Source organism: Pongo abelii, chromosome 6, assembly GCF_028885655.2.
Source record: "Pongo abelii isolate AG06213 chromosome 6, NHGRI_mPonAbe1-v2.0_pri, whole genome shotgun sequence".
NCBI lineage: Eukaryota > Metazoa > Chordata > Mammalia > Primates > Hominidae > Pongo > Pongo abelii.
This window is the reverse complement of record NC_071991.2, coordinates 93,755,797-93,779,694: the sequence shown is the minus strand read 5'-3', so window position 1 is coordinate 93,779,694 and position 23,898 is coordinate 93,755,797. Positions and strand designations below refer to the sequence as shown.

The following is a 23,898-nucleotide window of genomic DNA, read 5'->3' as shown; positions in this document are numbered from 1 at the left end:
CTGGGGAAGGGGTTAATGCATTTTCAGTTCTATGCACGGTAGTTTTATCACATTAGTTGGAATTACGAATTTGTTATTTTCTTTATTTGGAGATAAAATATGTTTAAGAAGATGCATATGAGTGCCAAACTGGCAAGGAGTAGATTTGTGATGGTTGAACTTTTGTGTCAACTTGACTGGGCCAAGGGGTACCCAGAAAAATCATAATTTCTGGGTGTGTCTGTGAGGATGTTTCTGGATGAAATTAACATTTGAACTAGTAAACTGAGTAAAGCAGATTGCCCTTCCCAATGTGGCTGGGCCTCATCCAAATCTGCTGAAAGACCTGAGTAGAATAAAAGGCTGAGTAAGAAAGAATTCTTTCTCTCTGTCTTTGAATGGGGACATTGGTCTATTTCTGTTTTTGAACTCACACGGAAACTTATGCCATCATCTCTCTTGGTCCTCAGGCCTTCAAAATCAGACAGGAACTTACATCATCTGCTCACCTGGTTCTCAGGCCTTCAAACTCGACCTGGAACTATACCGCCGGCTCTCCAGAGTCTCCAGCTTGCTGACTGCAAATTTTGGACTTCTCAGCCTCCGTAATTATGTGAGCCAACTCCTATGGCAAATTTATCTATCTGGATGTCTGTGTATCTATCCATCTACCTATCTATCTATTTATCTGTCTGTCAATCAATCACCTACCTAGCTATCTCCTATTGCTTCTGTTTAGAGAACCCAGACTAATACAGATTTGAAAGGAAAAAAATGGATCTTAGTATATCCAGATTTTCTAAAACATGATCCTTTATGTTGATAGAAATTGTGTGCTTTTTTGATGTAAGATGCAGAGGAATAACAGTATCAGGATATTTTTTAAAAACTGCAAACAGATCAATTTCTGTTTCCTATAGGAACTACTTTGTAGATCCTTTTAGAACAGCCTGAGTGGGATATTGGGGGTGTTGAAAGGTAGAAAGCATTGATTTGGGTTGATATCAAATATATTTTTTTAAACAGGGGAACCTTCTCTTCCATCCCACTACACTACTACACTCTTTGCATAAAGTCCCCTTTTGTGGAGGACAAAGGTCTCTGCAAAATATTTTGAGGGAAAAGATAAGAAGGGTATATTTGTATTGGATATAGATCTTCTACCTATATATCTGTATAGGTTGAAGAAAATAAAAGAATAAAATACTTTAAATACAGATTTTGCCGTTACAGACAGGAAATGATGAATGCAGAAAGCTGAGGACCCAAAGCTGTCAGAAAAATCTGACTTAGCCTCATTAGATATTTAAGAAATAAAACATAAATAGATCACAGCAGAAAGGGTCTCATTTCTGAGGGACTGCTAGGCACAGATTTTGTGCATCTTCTCTGTTAACTGGGTCATCATTGATTAAAGAGTTTTTCTAGTGCACTAGGCATACTCATTCAGTATTAAACTGAACTCAGTTCAACTGAACTCGGGGCTCCAGCAGAGGGCGTGATTCACAAATGCTGGAGCAGGAGACGCTTTAGCAGAATATATCTAGAAAAGCAAAGATGGATCTGGAATTTTCAGACTATTTCAACCTTTTCCTTTAGCAGCGTGCTATATTCAGGTAATCAGTAATTCAAGCTAATATGAAAGAACAATGAGAAGCAGTAAGCTGGATTTTTGGAGAGATATTAATTATTGAATAAAATATTTTAAAATATTCACTGGAATGGGGTTTTAAAAATAAATTGCATTTTTCTTTAAAATGCATAGAATGTGTCTTCTTTTATCAACATTAGCTGCCTTATTGATATTGAGTCCAGAAGCTGAGGGAAGAAAAAAAAAATTTTTTTAAATGCCAAGTTAACAGCGTATCTTAGGGAAGAAAAGTGACTGTAGTGAGCAAGTACCTATAGCTTGATAAGAGTTTTTAAGAATGAATTCTAAACATCAGTAAATAAAACACCACTGAATAATAATGAACTTTGCTCCTTAGGTAAGTGTCTTGAAATACAGATTTTGCACTTCAAACATCCAGATGTCAAAAATATTCAGGGACTATGGGGAAACTGATTGAAATGTTTAGGAATTAACCCCCATCATCAAGACTGCTTGGCCCCTTCGATCTCAGAACAGCTTTCATAAAAATATTCTACTGTGAATGCTTGTCAGGGGTCTTCATGTCTAAGATAGGCTGAACTTCACGATGACTGGAATAAAACATTTCCCATAAGCGCTTCCTCTCTCCCATCTCCTGACTCAAGACCCCAACATTTGGTCTTGATGTTTCTGAGGACTATGGGTTTGAGTTTTTAGTTTTAACCTACAAGTATTTGGCCTCCAGCCCTGACTCTCTCCTACTGTGCATAGGAAGGAAACTAAAAACATTCAGCTCACATTGAGCAATAATGCTTAACATATTAAAGACAAAGTGATACTTTTAATGGTAATTTTTGATAATGTTATTGATGGTAGCGATGATGATGATGAAGGACAACACTAACAAATAGAAAAAAAAAAGAACAGAAGACAGCATAAAAAGTACCCAATAGAATGGCAATAGGCTAGCTATGTTTGAACTGAGACCCTAGACCTCAATGAAAACAATAATTTCAATCTCAATTACATCTATCAATGTATCTAGGTCCTGGGATTTTTTTTTCCCTGGGAGCAGACACACTTTCAAATTCCACTTTATGAGAGTACTAAACAAATGCAGAGGCAGCAGCTCTGAGCATTCCTTTGAAGTATGTACTAAAGAGGCATTTCAAGCACTGCTAAGAGTATGCTGCACCATCATTAAAAGCCAACATTAAAATTCAGAAATCAAAGGCATGTTTACACCAGGCTAAACCATTTTTTTCTTACACATTAAAAGAACATCAAGCTATCCAAAATGATTTAGTGAAAAAGTTATCTTTTTCTTGTTTACCCATCAACTAAGAAAGCACTGGGCCAATGTTATTCTAGTTATCTCAGCATTTTTAGCATTCTCTTTGTATAAATTTTTTAAAAGGGCAAACTTCACATATACAATATCATACTTGGTATAAGAAATAGACTATTTGAGGAAACCAAAATTATACTTAAAACATACTAGGAAGAAAATAATGTTTATTGCTCTCCAAGATAGAATGGAATATGAGGTGCACTGATTTCTAATTCCAAACTGAATCCCATTTTTCCCTATGGCCTTAAGTTTTAATTGCCATTAGATTTCTCTATCCTACTTTTTCATATTTTATAAAGAGCTCTTGTAAATGACATGCTGTGATGGCTGTGGAAATGCCCTGCTCAGATCTTCATAAAAACCTCCTGTGGGAGGGTAGTTGATCAACAATTTCTAGCTGCTCCCCTCCTGAGCACTGAGGCCACACGTCCTATAAGCTGCTCCCAGACAATGGTCAAGCACAGCAGGGTAGAGCCAGTCCATGCCTGCTCAAAGTGACACTTCCTCTAATGAACACATTTTCTTTGAAGCGCCCTCCACCACCTTAGTGTGCCCAAGAGTTTTTCAGAACTGTTCTGCAGTCTGAAGGAGTCCTTCCTTCCCAATCCTTCCTTTTCTTTTCATTCTTCACAGTCATGATGTTTCCATCTCAGTCTGAAGGCTCTTCCTTCAAAGGCAATACACCCGCAAATCCCTTGGACATCCAATCCTGTCCTGGTGTCTACTCAGAGGACCCAAACTGACACAGAGAGTGGTCTGAGAAAACAGGTGACAAAAGGGGGTTGGGGAGACTGGATCATTCACTCTCTAGTTGGCAAATAAGGTACCATACTGGACTTAGCAAGATGTCTGGCTTTTGAACAGAAATCTTCATAGCACCAGCGATGAGAGAGAATTAAATATGGGTGATGATGAGAAAGGCAAGAAGATTTTTGTTCAGAAGTTCTTCCTGGTTTAGTCTTGGCAGGGTGTATGTGTCCAGGAATTTATCCATTTCTTCTAGATTTTCTAGTTTATTTGCGTGGAGTTGTTTATAGTATTCTCTGATGGTAGTTTGTATTTCTGTGGTATGTCTTGTGACTTTTTTTATGTGTACCATGATTTAATAGATCTCATACATCAGAATTCTGATCATGAATGACTGACAGAATATTTTTCTTGGGCAGTCCTGACTTAACTAAGACTGGCTTGTGGTTAAATTAATATGTTTGGTTTTTTGAACGTTAATAGTAATTCTGATTCAGTAAATGCTATCACTGTTTTCGTCTTCTAAAGATATGATTGGACTTTGTCAATAATGTTCAACTTTCCACAAAGATGGTGCATGCCATCTTAAAACCTATTAGAGATTGGTTTTATATTTAGATGTATATAACTTGTTATGTGACTATATTTAAATACTGGGGAAATCCCCCCTCTTTCTCAGAACCAAGCAAGACTCATTTGTGTTTTGTGTTATTTGCCTCCTAAAGGCTGGGCTGAAGATAAGGTGGCAAAGTCTACTTTATCTTTTTGGTTTTAACTATATCAACCTAATTAGAATTTCCTGTATCTAAAATGGTTCCTTGGCCAGGTGTGGTGGCTCATGCCTGTAGTCCTAGCAGTTTGGGAGGCTGAAGTGGGTGGATCACTTGAGGTCAGGAGTTCAAGATCAGCCTGGCCAATATGGTGAAACCTCATCTCTACTAAAAATACAAAAATTAGCCAAGTGTGTTAGCACATGCCTGTAATCCCAGCTACCTGGCAGGCTGAGGCAGGAGAATCGCTTGAACCCAGGAGGTGGAGGTTGCAGTGAGCCGAGATCGCACACCACTGACCTCCAGCCTGGGCAACAGAACAAGACTCTGTCTGAAAAAAAAAAAGTTTCTTGTACTTATTGAAAGGCATTTTAGTGTGGTGTATGTGTAATATCAAATAAAGAATATTTAACACTTAAAAAGGAAATACATCATCTGAAATGCAAAGCATAGATAATTTCTGAATAAGGTGGCAGCCCAATTGCTGCTGATTTCAGGAGTGATGACTTAGGAAAAGTTCCCAGGGAGAGGAATGTCCTTGGTGTGAGGATCAAGGCATTTGAAAGACACAGAGTGAACAATGCCTATAAGGACAGCAGAACTGATATTTACTACTAAGTTGAATTGTTGCTTTATAGAGGTATAATGATAAATGATAAGGAAGTTGACAAATTTGTAAAGTTAGCTGTGATAGCCAGAGGCCCTTTATGGTAGTTTAGGAAGAAGCCTTTACTTCCTGCAATGGAAGAGCTGATAGTTGTTGAGAAGCAGACTCGGGATTTCATAGTGAGAACTACAGAGGCTCCAGAGACATTTTAATGTTCAGCAAAGACAGTACAGGTTTCCCTTAAGGTTAGGGCTGTGGTTAGGATCTCTGGAACCCTACCAGATAGAACTGGAACACCTGAATCAACGCTGACGGGGATGGCTTTAAAGCCCCTGAGGTCCTGTCATAATCCAGGAAAGTCTTTCTTGAGGACTTAGAAGCCACTCTTTTGACATATAATTTCGAGGAAAGATAGTGTACCTATCTTTCAGTTTCTGTGTGCGAATGGGAGCCTAACATTTATGCGCACCAATTAGCAAACATGGATGGCCTAATAATTGAGAAAAAACATTTGCAAACTCAGGATTAGCACATCTCACTGATCAACTGCCCAACCCCCACCCCATGTCCTTCAGCACTTTTCCAATAGATCACCCCAGTTCTGAAAATTCCTCCTTCCGTTTGTTTCAATAGAGTTGACTTCAGACGACCTCTCTCTTTTGTTTTAGCAGCTTTGAATAAAGTCTTCTTTGCCTTCCAGTGCAATTTTTACTTTGACAATATCCCTGAGAATTGTGGCTTTTCAGACTCCTCTGACCCTCAGAATTTGCAAAAGGGAGAAGTCTGTCCCTCCCTAGTAAAAGCTAGTACTGCTCCCCCACAGGAAAAAGCTACAGAGCAGCCTCTCCTTTGCAAGATGACAGGTGACCTTCTCAAGAGTTGCCCCTCCTGCCTATCCTGATTATAAAGCTGAAAACTATGACTGAATTCTAGCACAGTCTAACTGGAGACATGCTGGGCTGATGAGGGAGACATGAGTTTATAAACTGAAGGGGTTTCAGGAATATGCTACAATGTACAAACAGTAGCCAAGGGATCACCCCTGGGGTTAGGTTTGAGGGTGCTTGATCAAGGAAGCCAGAGTGAAAGACTGAATAAGAACAATGGACTTGGAAGCACTTTTTTTGAGACATTTGATTTTACACCCTGGTAAGGACCCCAGAAAACAGAACAAACTTTCTGCTAAGAGTGGCTCTTCGAAGCCAGGAATAAGTGATGACCCTGGCCGAGCAAAGTGGAAATGCCTGGGTTGCCTGGCAGAAGCAAAAGGCTCAGGAATGTGGGCGTGATGGAATGCATGACATGTAGGGCCAGAAGCCTCATTAAATGTTATGCTTCATGGGAGGTCACAGGGAGTCCTTCAGCCAACAGGAATCAATTGGTGAGGGCAGCAGCATCCTTAAGTTCAGTGGCAGCTCATCTCAGAATGACGGGCAGTTGGATGGAGAGGGGCTCCCAGAACAGGTCTGATTAGTATTCATGAGCATGATGAGACCCTGAATAATTGAGGCTAAGTGGCAGGGCTTAACAGACAAAAGCAGGGGACACACAAGATTGGAGTAGTCAAGGGGGCTTGACTTTCAGGGAGTTATGGAGATTGTTAATACAATATGGCATCACTAGGGGCAAAATAGATGGGTAGCTAATGAGTGAGCTGCTTGACATCTACAATCAGAAATAAGCTAGAATGAAGAAGCGGGAGGCTGAGGCCAGTTGCCACACATAAAGTTACAATGCTTTGCCTAGTTCTCACGCCTAAATTAATTTTGAGTTTCAGGATTCATTTACTAAAGAGATGACCATGTGCCCATAAAGGAACAAGTCTCCAATACCAAGCATGTATATACTGTAATGATTCCCCAAGTCTTTTCTCAAAGGGACTTCTAGTTATTTACCCATGTGACCATTTACTAGGAAAAAAGAAGTACTCAGAGGAATGTTGAACAGATTTCTGAGTTGATGTTGATACCTGGTGACTCAGTGAATCATCACGGCGCTCTAGTTAGGGTGGAGATTTACAGGAGCCATATAATAAATAGAGTCTGCTAAAGCCTGGCCTAGAGTGGATTCACTGTGTTCACAGACATACCTGGTGGTCATTTCCTGGTCTTCAATATGCAATTGGTATTTTACCTGGCATTTGGCATATTCCCTATGTTTGGTCTTTGGACTTCTTGGAAAGACCAAGTGGAAACCTCTGAAATTATTCCTCCCTCCTACCTGTACCAAGATAGTAAATCAGTGTGTCTCTGGGGGACAGGGAGGAAAGGCAGAATAAATATGCCATTCAAGAGCTAAAGGATGCAGGGATGTGTGGCCCTAGGATATCTCTGTTTAACTTACCATTCTTCCCCACGGGTAAAATAAATGGATCCTGGAGAATAAATATAGATTATAGTTACTGTAAGCTCAGCCAAGTAATAGTTCTTGTTGTAGCTACTATACCATGGGTGGTATTATTGCTAGAGCCGATATTAAGGCTTCAGGTAATGTAGTGTGCAGACGTGGATTTTGCAAATGCATAATTTAAAAAAATTCTGATCAGAAAAAATCACGGAAATTTTCATATATGTGGAATGGACAGCAATATTCACTTACAGTTTTACCCTAGGACTATATTAACTCTTTCAACCCTTTGTCATAATATATTTTAAATTGATCTCAACCATCTGGACACTTCATAGGCTATTACATTGATTTGTTGATTCATTATGATTTATTTATTTATTTTATTGATGACACTATACTGATTTCGACAGTTCAAAAAACAGTGGCTAGTATTTTGGAAGCCTTGCAAAGACACATTTCTGAAAACTGCAATTTCAGTCAGGTTTTTAGGGGTCCAGTGATCAGGGGCATTTGAGGTGTCCCCTGCAAAGTAAAGGTCAAATTTATGTATTTTCTTGCCCTTATCACAGAAAAGGAAGCACCACACCTGAAAGACCTTTTTGTATCGTGGCTGGAACACATTTTGAACATAACAATATTGTCTAGCCCTTAAGTCCAGTGATATGAAAGGATGATAGCTTTAAATGAGTTCTAGAATAGAAAAGGGCTCTGCAGCTGGTTGAGGATGTGGGTCAAGCAGCCCTACCACTTCGATCATGTAATCTGTCAGGCTCTAAATTGCTATAAATGTCAGTGGTGGGAGAAGATGGAATATAAGTTTATGGCAAACCCCAGTGGGAGAATCTTAGTGTATCCTACTGGGATTCTGAAGCAAGGCCACAACATCTGCAGTGGGGAATTATACTCCATTTGAGAATCACCTTTTGGCATGACAGTTGGCCCTAGTACAGATGAAACACTTGATCGTGGGGCACCAAGTAAGCATGTTCCCGGAACTGCCCATAATGAACTGGCTCTCTTAGATCTACGGTGTCATAAAGTCAGCAGACTCAGCAGCAGTCAATCACAAGTTAAAAGTACTACATTGGAGATCAAGTTTAAGCAACAACAAGGGCACAGGCAGGCTGCATGAGCAGGTGGCCTAGACCCACATGTCACTCAGGATGGTTGTACCAGTGCTCTTTACTCAGTGCATTTAATAAGACCAGCTGAAGAAAAAGAAAAATACCCATGCTGGATTTATAGACAGGCAGTCTCAGTATTTGAGCTCAAACTGAAAATGGAGGACAGCAGACTGTAGCATTACTTGATAATCAGTAGAGAGAAAACATCTTCCCAACACGTGGAGGTGAAAATGAAGAACCTGGTCATCCAGTCCGAGGAAGGAGAAATGGCCTGAGGGGATAATATATACAGATTTCTGGACATTTACTAATGGCCTTGATGGCTGGTGAGGGGCCTGGGGGGAAAAGACTGGAGGATCAGAGACAAGAAGGTCTAGGATAGAATGTGGGTGGACACATGGGAACCGGTACAGAGTGTGAAGATTTTTGAATCTTAAGTTAATGCCTAAGAAAGCATATATGAAAGAAGATATAGTGAACAATGAAGTAGTCAAAATGATTTGGTTAGATGACATTAGCCACCTTTGTCAATGACCTCTCCAGAAGTAGGATGATGGGCACATACATGAAATGGCCCAGTCATAATACTGGTATTTCTTGATCATGATCAAAGATTAGATTATGCTTATGCTTATTGGTTTGCCTCGTAATTGTCCTCCATACCTTTCTATTGTGCTTAAAAATCTAAAAACTAAGAATTATGACAATTATATGAACAAATCATGAGGTTCAGGAAAAAACTGGAAATACCAGAAATTATGGAACTGGACAGGGTTCTAGCAGAAGCACAATACATTGCCCAGAAAGTGAGCCTTATTTTATTGGTTACATGTATTTAGATTCAGATATTTACTCAGATTGAGTATTAAAATTTAGTTTTAAATCTTGGCTAATTATAGTGACTTTTTTGAGGAATTATGTATAAATGCGCAACAAGCAAGACAACAGAAAGGTTTTATTTAAAGAATGCAATAGTGTTGTCAGTTTTGTTAGATCTGTGGGGAACATTGTGGGTGATGTAGTACAACTCTTTAACTTGGGAAACCTGGGGCCTTAAGGATACCCGCCCAGTGTTGTAGCACTAATTAGTGTCAAAATTATGGTTTACAGCCCAATTCTCCTGACTAAATATTCTGTATTTTTTAAAACTAAGTCATATAGTCTCTTGTACACAGAATAACCTTACTTGAAAATACTGTGGCTACCCACATAAATCTGTATACCTTGAAATAATTGATCTATTCATTTAATTTATCTTAATGAGGTGGCCTTGAATAAATCTTGTGTTTTGTTCTTTCAAAACAAAAGTAAAAATGCAATTGAGATAGTAGTTGTAATTTTAAAAAGTGTGAAAAGTGATAGCAGGTTAAAAATTCCCAAATTAATCCATGTAACAAAACTGCATTTGGACCCTCTAAATCTATGAAAATAAAAAAAATACAAAATTCTCAAATTAGTAAATTGTCTCAACTATTTGTTCACAGATTTGAGAGTGAACGTCTTTTGGAAGGTGTTAATTAACCTATTCCACCACTGGCCAATCTTTTTGATTGTTTACCTTCCGGAGAAGAGGTTACAGATTTTACCGACCTTATTTTTGTCTTCTACTCTAGGGTAAATTTACGATTTCAATATGCTTTTGGTCAGGTTAGTGACAACTCACTTTCAAGGCTATTTCCACTTCAGTTGTGTGTGTGTGTGTGTGTGTGTGTGCTGAAGGTGGCAAGTGGTTGGGAAGTTAAGAATGTGACCAACTTGGTCTTAACATTTCCCTCAGCTTGACCACACTCATGACAGTGACAGGCTTCTTCTTCTTCTTTCTTCTTTCTTCTTTCCTCCTTCTCCTTTCCTCCTTCTCCTTCTTCTTCCTCCTCCTCCTCCTCTTCCTTCTTTTCCCTCCTCCTCTTCCTCCTCCACCTCCTAATCCTCCTCCTCCACCTCTCTTCCTCCTCCTCCTCCTTTTTAAAATCTGGAATGCTTTTGGAGAAAGAATAGATAGGCTTCTAGACTCAAAGCCTGCCTGAAGTCAGTTTTATAGACCAGGATGGTCTTTCTCAAGGATGATGGAGCCGTCCCTTTAAAATGCAGTAATCAAGGAAGATACTGTCCCTATCTCCTAGTCTCTTGCTGGAGAGAGAGAACTTCAATGGATTCCTTGCTTCCAGTTGTAAATTCCTGTCATGTCATGAAGATAATGACAAATGTATTTGGAGTGGGAGAGGAGAAGGAAGAGGATTTACTTAGGCATTGAATTTAAGTATTTAAGTCTTCATTCTTCCCTCCTTATCTTCCCTTAGACAATTACGTCTACTTATTCCCCTATGAGGTAACCTATCCTTTCTTTTGTGATAATCATCCCCTGAATTTTCATAGTTATTACAATCACACTATATTTTTTGTCCACATATATATAAAACTCATTCATATTGACATGTGTAGCTCTTGTTTGTTCATTTTTATTGTTTCATGTTATTCTGTTGCATTAATATACTGTAAAACATTTACCTATTTTATTATTGATGTTTGGGTTGTTTTGAGTTTGTAGCTATAAAGAATGACACCAATATAAACATGCTTGCAAGGATGATATCAAAAATATTTAATGATGGGTAAGGCAAGGTCACATACCAATCATAACAGTTGCCAAACCCATCTGAGTGGAAGCTTAGACGTGTCTCCTGGTGCACATTTTCAAAAATTTTTCTGATATCTGTATCTAGGAATGAAATTATTCAATTATAAGGCATTTACTTTGTAAAGGCATTTAACTTTACAAGGTAATTTCAAGCTATTTAAAAAAATGGTTCTACCAATTTATGCTTATATCAATTTATACTTACATGAGAATTGTTAATACATTGCCAATGTTTGAGTTCCCTAGAATATATTTTTACCAATGTAATGTGCATATGATGTCTCATTGTCGTTTAAACTGGAATTAACCAGAAACTAACGAGGCTGGGCATCCATGCACGCTTATTAATCATTTGAATTTTTTTGTCCTCTAATTTATTTATGTATTCTTGACAGTAGTCCTTTTAAAATTGCTTTAGATAACAAATATCTTTCTGAATTTTGTGGCATTTCTTATCAATATTTTTATAATTTATGAGAAACAGAAGTCTTTATTTTTATGTAGTTGCATTTATCAGATTTGCCTTTTGATTAGTATTTTTCTGTCTTAAGAATTTTTTATAACTTGAGTTTATAAAATTTTTTCTATATTATCCTCTAAATGTTTTATAAATTTGACTTTCATATTGAAGTTTTAAAATTAAATGCAATTTATTTTTGCTAACTGTGTGAAGTAAGATCCAGTTTTATCTTTTCAAGCAGTTAATCGACCCACACTATTCATTAAAAGTCATGATTTTATCGCAGATCTATTTTGCCTCCTGTGTTATATATATTTGTGTGTTAGTCTGCTGGTCTCACTATTTTGTTCTGTTGTTCAATTTATCTATCCTGTGTCAGTACTATACTCTTTTAACTTTGGTACTTTTTTTTTATTCCTTAGGATTGTCTAGAGTGTAACTGGTGTACTTTTATGAGTCTTGATAATCATTAGAAAATAATTTTCAATCTTGTTCTTCCTCTTCAAGTATGCTTTGAATTTCTTGGCATTTTGTGCATCAACATAAATTTGTAATCTTCTTGTGAAATTTCACATATATTTAAAAATATGGTTGCATTGGGCGGGCGCAGTGGCTCACGCCTGTAATCCCAGCACTTTGGGAGGCTGAGGCGGGCGGATCACGAGGTCAAGAGTTCGAAACCAGCCTGACCAACATAGTGAAACCCCAACTCTACTAAAAATACAAAAATTAGCCGGGTGTAGTGGCGTGCACTTGTAATCCTAGCTCCTTGGGAGGCTGGGGCAGGAGAATCGCTTGAACCTGGGAGGTGGAAGTTGCAGTGAGCCGAGATCGCACCACTACATTCTAGCTTGGGCGACAGTGCGAGACTCGTCTCAAAAAAAAAAAAAAAAAAAAAAAGAAACAAGAAAAAATGTGGTTGCATTGAATATCTGCATTTGTGATTTGGGAAGAGTTGAGTACCACTACAATATTCAACTTTTTCAATCAATGAACATGGTGTTCAGGTTTTATTTAATATATTATCTTAACAACATTCTTTGCAGAGGTCTTGAACCTCTTTGTTAATTTATTCCTAAGCATTTCATACCTTTGATGATAATAAAAATTATGTTGTAACAATTTCATTTGCATCTAGTAGAATTGACAAATTCACTTGTATATTCTAAAGAAAATTGTTGAGTGTTTGGATTTTCTATGCATAAAGACATATAATCTACAAATAATTATAATTTTCCTTTCTGCTTCTTGTTCAATTATTTGTATTTTTTTCCTTGCCTTGATACATGACTGGGATCTTTGATACAATATTAAATAGAAATGATACAATAGGCATACTTGTTTTGTTTCTGGTCTCAAAAGAAAAGCCATTCACCAAGTTTTATATATAGATACAATTCATTAGATTTAAAGAGTACCATTCCACTCCAAGTGTGCTATAATGTTTTTATTATGAATGAATTTTTAATTTCATCAGATATATCACAGTACCTTATCATTCTTATACCTTAGCATATTAATGTGGTAGATTTCATTAATTCATTTCCCAATATTAAAATACTCTTATGTAAATAGTATAATTTAACTTGATCATGATTCTTATCATTTTTATACATTGCTGGTTTGGTTTTTTTCGTTATTGGGTAGATATCTTGACATCCATGAACATTTCTCATATCTGATTATGGTAACTTGGTTTTCTCTTTTGATTGGCATGGATTTTTTTCATTTTATTAATCTTTTCAAATAATCAAATTTTGGAAGATGGTTTTCTTGTAAATAATCCATGAAACTCTTCCTTCATTTCATAAATAATAAAATAAAAAATATGATAATACAAAAAAAGTAAAAATATCAAAATTAAAAAACAATTTTTTTGGAGTTGTTGGTTATACAGGAAGGAAAGATTTCAAAATTTTTGCAATTATAGTTTCATCATTATATTTTAATAATAACTATTTTGTCTCAATCTTCAATATCTTTAGACTGTAGTGTGAAGCATTTTCAGCTTTTAATACCTAGAAAATAAATAGTCAAAAAGCCAAACTTTTTAACCATTCATCTATTTATAACTCTTTAGATCTGGCATTATCTTAAAAAAAACTCCAATATATACTTCACCTAAGAATGCCCTTAAAAGGTTACCAGAAGTATATTACATAAAATTTGATCAATCTGTGTCAATACATTCCTAAATTTAATTATTGCAGAGAGATGATAAAAAATAAAAATTTAAACCAACTAGTTTTTTACACTGTTTTAAGGTTAAAAAATGATAGATAACTTACTTGCTATAGCAAGAGAGTATCAAAGAATATAGTAAACATGTAAGCCCCCTTGGACATGCCCTAACTGGCCAAAAAGGGTAAATCCGAGCATTAATACGAATAACAGCTTCAAATAATTAAAACATATCAAATATGTTTCAATCTTTGGTTTTATAATGACACTAAAAATAAAAACAAAAAGGAATTGGTTATTTTTGGAGGGTGGTAGGGAACTATCTATTATTTTGAAATACGGTAAACAGATAAAGGGAAATTGTCCAGCCTTCTCTGCCTTTATCCTAGATTTCTTGTACAGACTGTAACACGGGGTAACCAAATATTGACTAAAAAGAAGTTTATCTTTTTCTAAATATTTAAAGAAGAAATAATGATGGATATATAATATTATCATTTTGCAACATTTAATTAATTAATAAATTTATTCTAGGGATTGAGCATCAGTGGCCACAAGCAGGACAAAGTAAGAGACCACCAGACATATGTGCCTCCCAGTCCAAGAATACAAGACCGACTTGTGACAAAGAAATTGAACATGATTTGGACCAAGCATATTGAAAAAAATACCAATGTATAAGTAACACAGAGGCAGAGAAACTCGTTAACTACCCTGTAGTAAGCAATGAGCAAAACCCAGTTTGCGAGGAATCCTACAGGTGCAAAGACCAAGTTTTTTTCTTTTCTTTTTTTTTTTTTTTTAAAGGCAATTCACTGAAAAAGAAGGGAGGGGGAGGAGAATATGTAAATTAAAAGAAGCTTAGAAAAATATTAAAAATAGAACAAGACAACTACACTAGTGTTTTGTGGGCTCTGTGAGTGATAAATCAAGAAATTATTATCATTAAATCAGAATAGTGTTACATTTAGAAGGGTGGGAACGAGTTATGATAGGGATGAGTTGAATGGAAGACTTATGAGATGGCTGGCAAAGTTCAATTTTTTGTCCTGGGTGGTGGTTATAAGAATGTCTGACATACAATCATTTATGAAGCTATGCATTTTTTAAATTCTGTTTTCTGTATCTCTGCTATATTTGAAATACAAATTTAAAACTGGGTGAGTGAATATATTTACGATACAATTTTCAGAGATGTCCTGAAAAGTTTTATCTTTATATTAAGGATGAATTTATCAAGTTGATAAACACAAGAAGTCAAAGGTGATATTTTCAATATTTATTAGTAAGGCTGAGGCAACAGCCTTTATACAGCACAATTTACATAGGTTATCAAGATACATCTTGTATACAATCACAAAACCAAGACATTTTTACACAGAGTAAAACTCAAGACGGATTTACAAGCATTTTTTTTTAAATGCAACTCTCATGTATTTTCAGGTCAATTTATACAGTCCTTAGTTCAAGAATTTGCATTTGTCCATTAGATTTTCCGAAGGGATTTGGGTAAAACAAACAAACAAAAAAACACATTAGCAAATCACCAACATGGCATGCAACATATAGTTAGAAACAAGACATATCTTCAAGTACTTTAGTTTTTATTTCAAAATCAGTTTTATTAAGATGTTTATGTTTTCAGACAAGAAAATTTTTTCTTAAACCTCATATGTGTTTTTAGGATATTAGCACACACATTAATCAGTAGTGGGAGCACCTGAGCACGTCACCGAACAAATATACAGACACAATCAAACAATAATCATATTCACATGCTGAATGCCAAATGAAATTAATATTTCAACTTTGTCTACTTTACCAAGTGTATACTTATGTACAAGGTAATGCATTAAGAAAATGCTCTCAATCTACCTATCAGATAAAGAATTTGATTAAATAATTTTGGCTTAATGGATACCTTTAATAATAGAACATGAAACATACAGAAAACAGCATTGTATCATATTCAATGAGAATATTTGTTTCACTCATTCATTACTGTATTACACCCAAGGCAAGTAATTATTAAATAAATAGTTCATAATTATTCATTGAGTCTTCTTTCACTTTCATTTCAAGCTCAAAAAGAGGGAAGGAAGACCACTTCTGTCACACATAACACATATATAGCTGTAGTTGGCCGATTTTGGAATATTTGACATTGTAGCAATGAAAATAAGTTTTTAAAAATATTGTTAGTTATGATTTAAATAATAAAGTAAAAAAATACTATAAACATCTTTATGATATTTTAATGAAATGAAGCATTGATCAAATAATTTCTAATAAATTGGGCACAATATAATATATACTTTTATTTTACTTCACATCACCACCACCGCTAATATCACTACTGCTACCACCACTATCATTACAGTCATTCCTATAACAAGAATCAATATCAGCTGGTTACCAGCTATAATATTCCCACAATATGACTATTTAAATGTGTGTGATCCACAAAATTAATTCCACTGGTATGCTGAAAATATGCATTTAATTAGTGTAATTTATTAAAATATGGGCAATATTAAAGAGTAAAGACAATTGATGCCCCTTAGTCTTGATATTTTAAACTGAAATCTAAACAAAGAGTTCAAAGTCACCAAAAATCTTCTTAATCTTAAGTAAAAACAGGGAAAACACCAACTTCTTGCTACTAGGGTTATTTGTGTCTGTAATGACTATTCTATATTCCCTGTCTTTTGTAAAAATTCACTCTGTGCTTTTGTTTCTACAGCCGAAAGTTTCTTTAGGACCAAATTTTAAACCAAGAAGCAACATCAGTCTCTGATGACTCAATGAAATTGTGGGAAAAATTGAGATGCTCTTCAAGGTAAAAGTGCTGTCATTGGAGTAATTACGTGTTATATAGAGATTACAAACTCTGTCAGTATTAGAATAAAAAAAAGTTAATTCCAATAAAATGAAATAAACTAAAGAGTGAAAAACCATGTACTGTGATATGTACAAAAAAGTAAAAAACACCAAGAGCCCTATTTGCAATAAAAAAGAAACAGTTTTGTTGTAAGAAGGGTAGTCGACATCATTCAGAAGAAACGCATTCATGTAAGGATCAGTGTTGCATAGAATAATTCCAGTACGACCTAGAAGTTTGGTCAGCTGCAAACTTGGCACACTGGCAGGATCTTATGCTCTCTGAAGGGGAATGCTGGTGCACAAAAAGAAGCCCTGTTGTCAACTCTGCTGATTGACCTAGCCCCATCGATAGTTCCTTGGAACGGAGGGGCTTCTATAATGGAAAGACTCCTAAGCTTTCAGGTTAAATAGCTACCAAAGAGATAATCTTTGTTTTGGTGATCCCTCTATTTATATTATTCTAAAAGAAATTGCAATTGGAATGAAGAAAGCTAACTGGTCATACAAACTCTCATGCATACCTATGGATATGAGTGGCTGCAAAAGAGGATCAGAGATGAATCAGGGTTTTCTTTTAAGGGCAAATATCAGAGCCTTTTTATGTCAGAAGGAGATCTTCTTGGACCTTTTCTTCCCCAATTATGAGTGATGATTATAGGCTTCTTCAAGTGCTAGCTTCTGCTGGAAATATCCACGGCAACCATCAGCAGATCTAATAGTTTCTAAAAATAAAATACTAGCAATATAATGTCTTTGATGATTCCACTCTCCCATGCTCATTTTTGAGCAATGTCAATGGTAAATGACATTGTATTGTCAGTGGAGGGGGATTAAAAAATAGAGGGAAGAAAAGTTATGGTTATCTTTCTCAGTTTGGGGAAGAGTGAATTTGTATTCTGAAGTCATATATATATATATATGATATATTAGAAATTCTCTTATTTTTAGTGCTTTACATTCCTCTCAAATTTAGAGCATTTTTTCTTTAAAAATGAGAAAATTCAATATCCAACCAATATCTAGAGATGGTTTTCTCTAATTCCACTAACACTTCACCCTTAAATAAAGCAGCAGGTTTTAAGCTCAGAATGCTCTGAGAAGCAATTTGATTTATTTATTTTGGGTAGAGTATAGGAATAGGGTAAGACCAGCATTATTCATTTAATTTAGGTTAACAAAATTTGCATTTTCATGTAATTCTTCACCTTTATTCAGGTTAAAGTTTATATTTTAAATAAAAAATAAGTTTTGTAGCTAATTTACTGCTTTTATCCATGTCAATCCTTGCCATTGGTTTAGATGATGTTTTTCACATATAAAATTTGAGAATTAAAAAGCTATGTAATAATTATTCCTCACTTCTGTGTATAAAACTATATTTGGAAATGTGCTTTCATCTTTCATAGATCATTGATTTATCATCACAACATCTCATTTGGAAGGTTAAGAATATATAATTATTTTTAAAAGTGAGTGTAAGTGACATGTGCAAGGTGACACAGTCAGTGGCAGAACTAAGACAAGAAGACAGGGTTTTATTCCCTGCTGAGTGTGTTTTCCACAACTTTACGTTACTTCCTTAATTAATAATGCTGATAGAGAAGAGGGTGCTTCATTTTAAGACTTGGACATTAGTTGTTTTATTCATTATTATTAAAAAACCTCAAAGTATATTTTAACCTCAGGTAAATGTTGACTTTTCACATATTTTCCCAACATTGATGAACTTGATCACTGTGATACTGTCACTAAAGTAAGAAAATAGAGCACTAGAGAGAACTCGAGTTTAGTGTCATGTTTTCATGATACAATCAGTAAATGAATTGTCATTAAGGAAAAAAAGCATAAAATATTATGAAATGAGGATCCATTTAATTAATCAATGTCACAAGATTAATACGGTTTGTTTGCCAGAGAAAGAATTTTCTTTCTCTGTCAATGCATCACTCAAGAGAAAGGAAATGTGCAGGATAATACATTTATTTCCAGTTTCACAAAGAGTAAGTTATCATGCTTCCTAGAACATATCAGTTTACTCTAGGTCCTTTGGTAAATAGACTGAAGATGTCTTGGCTTAATGGTAAATTATGAAGATTTTGATGGTTTCAACCAAAATTCCAATATTCTATGGGGCAACATTCTTCTTTGTTAGCCAGTCATAGTTTTATTTCTAGATAAATTCAATTTTATTTCTACCTAGTATTATCTTCAACTCTACATTATTTCAAATTATACACAAACAAATGTGCTTTTACCACATGGATTCCAAAGTCAGTGCTGTATACCCTTGTTACATTTAGACACAGAGAAAACTGGTAAAATATGGCCTAAAAGTCACAATTTCTATATCTCCTCTTCCATTTTCCCTAAGAACACAGCCACCTCACTTCCAGCCCTGGAAACATATTGTAGGTATATCTTATGTCAGAATCTGAAAGCAGCAAGTTGTCTGAATAGAAGACGATGAAGGAAGATTTTTGAAGTTTTGAAAACTGAGATTTGTTACATCAGTTCTTTCCTTTCAACCAAGGCTTCTTTGCATAAAGAATTACCTTTGTGCTGCATGAAAACCACATTAATCTTTGAGCCTCTGTGTTAAGCTATAGCTCAACTCTGCTCAAAGATTTTTATCTTAAGTAATCAAAATTTGTTTCACAGTTTCTCTTCACAGTCATGGGAAATTCAAGGTCTCAGAACTCCATTCTTTTTGTTTTCAGTATGTGAACTTTTTCAGTTGAATATCTTTGTGTGATCCACAACAATAAATGTACAAGGTGTTAAGTATGTTTTTCCTGTTGTTCCCACTCTTATGTTTGCCTCTCAAAACTTAGCTTTGTACAATAGTATTCAACTATAGTCTTGATGTGAGGCTATTTAGAGCAGTTTCTATACCCTGAGAAGACATGTTTCTTCAATGTGTTTGAGTAGGACTGACCAAAAGTTTGTGCCAGTTGACTATTCTTTTTCTGAGATCCACTTTGTCAAGCCAGATACAGGCTTCACCAATCAAGGTCTTTTTCATAAACTTCCCTCCATTGGAGAAAAGTAAAATCTAGAAAAAATAGTCAAAAATAAACATATTTAATTTATACACATATATGTGTATAGTTTTCAACCTCTTTTAAGGACATTTAATCATCAAAGAAATAGCACAAAAGAGGGTGACACTGAGTAGAAGTAGCAGACATACTTGCAGGAGAACTGATAATCAAGGTGTTCTCAAAAGATTTGCATGTAATATAAATTAATTGACATCAACATTTGTATTATTCTGCAAAGGAAAAGACACATTCTGAAGAATGTGAGAATACGAGGTAAGAAATGTATAACAGCTAATTCTAAGTTTATGCTTAAACTGATGGAAAGTTTCACAAAATAACTTTGGCAAATAATTTTTTACTAGTTTACGAAAAGCCAAATCAAATAAAAGATTATCTGAATTCTGAATAAATAAATATAACTTCACAGAGCATTGCTTTTATTTAGTATTAAATTTTCTGGTGATTTTACTATAGTATGTACTTCCAAGCTGTTTTCTGAAGTCATATGCAGAACTTATCACAAGGGTCTCAAACTAAAGAATTTTTTTTTTTCATTTTAAAGATGAGTTGAAGGAAAGGTAGAGAGCATTCAGTGGAGCTATTAATCCTCATAATTTTATTCTCTTTTTCTCTTCAGAATCTCCTTCGGTTATATAATTTACCCTTATTCCTGGCTAAAACTTAACTTTTATGCTTCTGACTTCAAAATTTGTACTTCCAGATATGACTATCTCTTCTGGTTTCTGGTTCAGGGATTTCAAGTGACATTGTGTATTTTCACTCGAATCTCTGCCTTATCAAATTCATTTCAGACAAACTCTTGGTCTTTCTCTATTCCAAATCCCCTGACTACGTAATCTCTGTGAGATAATATATTTGTTGACACAGACTTCAGAGTGTCATTTCATTTTTTACTCCTTTCCAGTCTAATATCAGTTAATCTTCTCAATACATTTTTGCTTTGTAATATCTTTTATCTTTGTCTCTAATTCAAACCTTTAATTTCCTGTACCATGCTCTCTTCCTACATTTTTTTCTCTTTTCTCATTCCCCCATTTCTACTTTCATTCCTTGTCTCTATATCTACTGAAGACATACTATGTGCAAAGCATTGTGCAGGCTGTAGGCAATGAAAATTAGGCCTTGGCCTGGAGAAACTGATAGCATAGAAGCAGTGACAGGTAAGTACAGGTATTGTTGTTACAAGACAGACTGGGATTGATAGCCTAATAACAGAAGCAAAATGTTTTGTGTATAAGGTATGATGAATTATACCCAGGGTCATCAGTAAGGAGATGAAAGATGTGGAGTATTGTGATAGATGGCGAGAGTTGGAAAAGGGAGCTTTGAAAGGGAGAAAAAATATGAGCAAAGGATTGGAGGCTTAACATGACTTGAAAACAGTCTGTGGTGACTGGAGTATTAAGTGAGTGAAAAAGTATCCAAGGAGCTGAGACTAAGTCAATACAATTAAAACTCACTTTGGAGGGCTCTGACTGATTCAAGATAATGGTGAGTAATTGAAGAGCTTTAATGTAGACTAACAAGTTTAATGTAAACTAACTAGGGTTTTAAAAGGTAACTCTGGCAGTGCTGTGATGAAATGAACAAAAGGGATAAGACATAAATGACAATAGTCCAGGTAAACAGATGAAATGATTTGAATAACAAAGATGGGGGCCCAAAAAGGTTTAGTGGCAGTGAGCATGGGAATAAGAGGAATCTATGTAAAATAAACTCTGCAGACAGGGTAGAGAAGGCTTGGCAGCTGATTGGATGGGGTGAGTGGGCTGTGGAATTCTAAAAGATTCCTGGGGAGATACTGCTAAAAATTAATTAACTTCTCAAATGTCATATAGTGTATGATCAATATATAAATATTGAATAATGGAATAAAAATAAATACGATATTAATGAGAAGTTTTGAATATCAACTACATAATACAGAGTTACCTGAAGAGAATGTCCTGCAGGACTTAGACTGAATCGAAAAGTTTCGTTGAATGAAGGCTCTCGGTCATGTCTGCATACTCTTGTTTTTTTCTTGATCACCTTTTTTTGGGTAGAAATATTCATCACATATATTTTCACATATAAATCTGAAAATAAGAGTTCAGTCCATTAAATTCCATCAATCATATAAATTTCTATTGAAAGAATTATAACTGTATACTGAGAGTTCTTGTTACATTTTGCACAAAGCCAGCAGATTGTAAACAATTTGTTTCAAACAACATAAAATGATTAAAAGATTTGTTTATTTATTTATTTTTTTTGAGACAGGGTCTTACTCTATCACCAGTCTGGAATGCAGTGGCCAGATAACTCACTTAACTTCAAACTCCTGGGCTCAAGTGATCTTTCTCCTTCAGTCTTCTACATAGTGGGATTACAGGCAGGAGCGACCACACCTAACTGATATATCTATTTTCTTAACAATTTAAAATTGTCCTTCTGTTGTCTAATGAATATAATACTGTAATGTATATGTTAAAATATCTAGCTAAAAACTGAAAGAAAACAACTTGTTACATATGTTAATCAGTTATTTTTTCTGACATATTTGGTGTACAGTTCAAATTTTAGTTAACATTTTTCAGAATATGTAAGACACATCCCTACAAAATTCTAGATATATTGATGATTATAATAAAATTAGATACCTGGTAGATGATCAGGAGACTTAAATTTGTATGTAATATTTCTGCATTGGAGAATTTCAACTATTAGTTGTTCACCATCTGTCTTCATTTCCTTCTTCAATGCAATCTTGATTTCTCCCATTACCTGAGTTTTAGCTAGGAGAATTTAATACAAATGTAAAGAAGTATGTAATGCCATATATGAAATGTTTAGTTCAATAATTCATTCATGCATTCATTTACTGTTTATCAAGTGCTAAATATCTTATGACATCCTAAGTGCTAAATATCTTATGACTGTATTTTATTCATCTGTATATTTATTCACAGATGAATAAATTTATTCACAGATGAATAAAATACACAAAATTTATCACAGATTCATTTATTCAGATATGAATAAAATACAGTCCATGGCCTTAAAGCCTGTAAAGGGTGAACAATCTTATGGGTAGACTGACAAATACACAGATGCTTACACCAAAGTATGTTAAACATAATGATAGCTTAGTAACAAGGGAGGTATGGAGAAATGCATGTAGATAAATTTTACTCAACTGTAGACCTTTAGGGCAAAAGAAGTAATAGATATGACTGTATCAATTCACATAGATATGACTCTATCAAGAGATATGACTCTATCTCAATTCACGTATTAATTCACTTATTCATTCTCCAACAACTATTTTATTTCCCACCCTACTCTGTGCTAAGCACTCTGCTAGGAAGAGTGAATATAATGATAAGCCAAAACGTGCGTGCTTATTGGTTTCATGCTTTTTCTACCTATTGGGAAGAAAACCATTAATCAAATATTTCCATCAATAAATATATAATTATAAAAAGAGGAAAGGTTTTGAAGTATAGAAGCATGATTTCAATGGAGGCTTAAACAAAGGAGCAGATGTCTAGGGAGGTGCTGCTTAAGCTGAAACCAGAAGGATGAGAGTTAATTAGGTGAGACGTATTAGGAAAGACATTCCAGAGAGAAGGAACAGTGTGTTCCCAAAAGGAAACATGAGAAATAAATGCGTATGTGATTGTAACATATTGTAAATTGAAGCCATGTTAAGAATTTGATTTTTCTGTTTAGATCTATAGGAATCCATTAAAGGTCTTTAAACATGGTGGCTGTAGATAATTTATTCTCAAACATTTTGATCTCAGGAATTCTTTACGCTCAAAAAAATTGAGGGTCTTCAAAGAATCTTTGTTTATGTGGATAACTACCAATATTAGAAATATAAAATTTCTAATTTTTAATTAAAATTCAAAAGTAGATATTTAAAAATATTTATTAATCAAATTAAATGACAATAACTGCTTTAATGAAAATGTTTTAATGAACATAATCATATTTTCCAAAATAAAAAAATAATAGAGGTACTGTTTTATATTTTTTCAAATTTCATTAGTGCATGGCTTAATAGAGGACAACTGCATTCTCTTTCTTTCTCTCCCTTTCCTTTCTTTCTTTCTCCTTCCTTCTGTAGAGATGGAGTCTTGCTATGTTGCCTAGGCTGGTCTCAAACTCATGG

The 23,898-nt window shown here is 35.0% G+C and overlaps 1 protein-coding gene and 1 long non-coding RNA gene across 4 annotated transcripts in view; one reads left to right on the top strand and one right to left on the bottom strand.

Annotated features, from left to right (window-relative positions):
* Positions 1-449: 449 nt before the first annotated feature.
* Positions 450-16,717, top strand: LOC129060434 (uncharacterized). The gene is made up of 3 exons (XR_008527149.1): positions 450-592; positions 14,329-14,554; positions 16,538-16,717. It is a non-coding gene; the product is annotated as an uncharacterized LOC129060434 (long non-coding RNA).
* The window catches only part of PCLO (piccolo presynaptic cytomatrix protein), a 416,642-nt gene continuing 408,827 nt past the window's right edge, over positions 16,084-23,898 (bottom strand). For all 3 annotated transcript variants that reach the window (XM_024249810.2, XM_054559581.1, XM_054559582.1), the window contains 3 exons: positions 22,382-22,516; positions 21,672-21,817; positions 16,084-19,729 (listed from right to left, as the gene is read on the bottom strand). In XM_024249810.2, the coding sequence (XP_024105578.2) occupies positions 19,589-19,729; positions 21,672-21,817; positions 22,382-22,516 (422 nt within the window). In that variant the 3' untranslated portion in view covers positions 16,084-19,588. The remainder of the gene's footprint in view (positions 19,730-21,671; positions 21,818-22,381; positions 22,517-23,898) is intronic.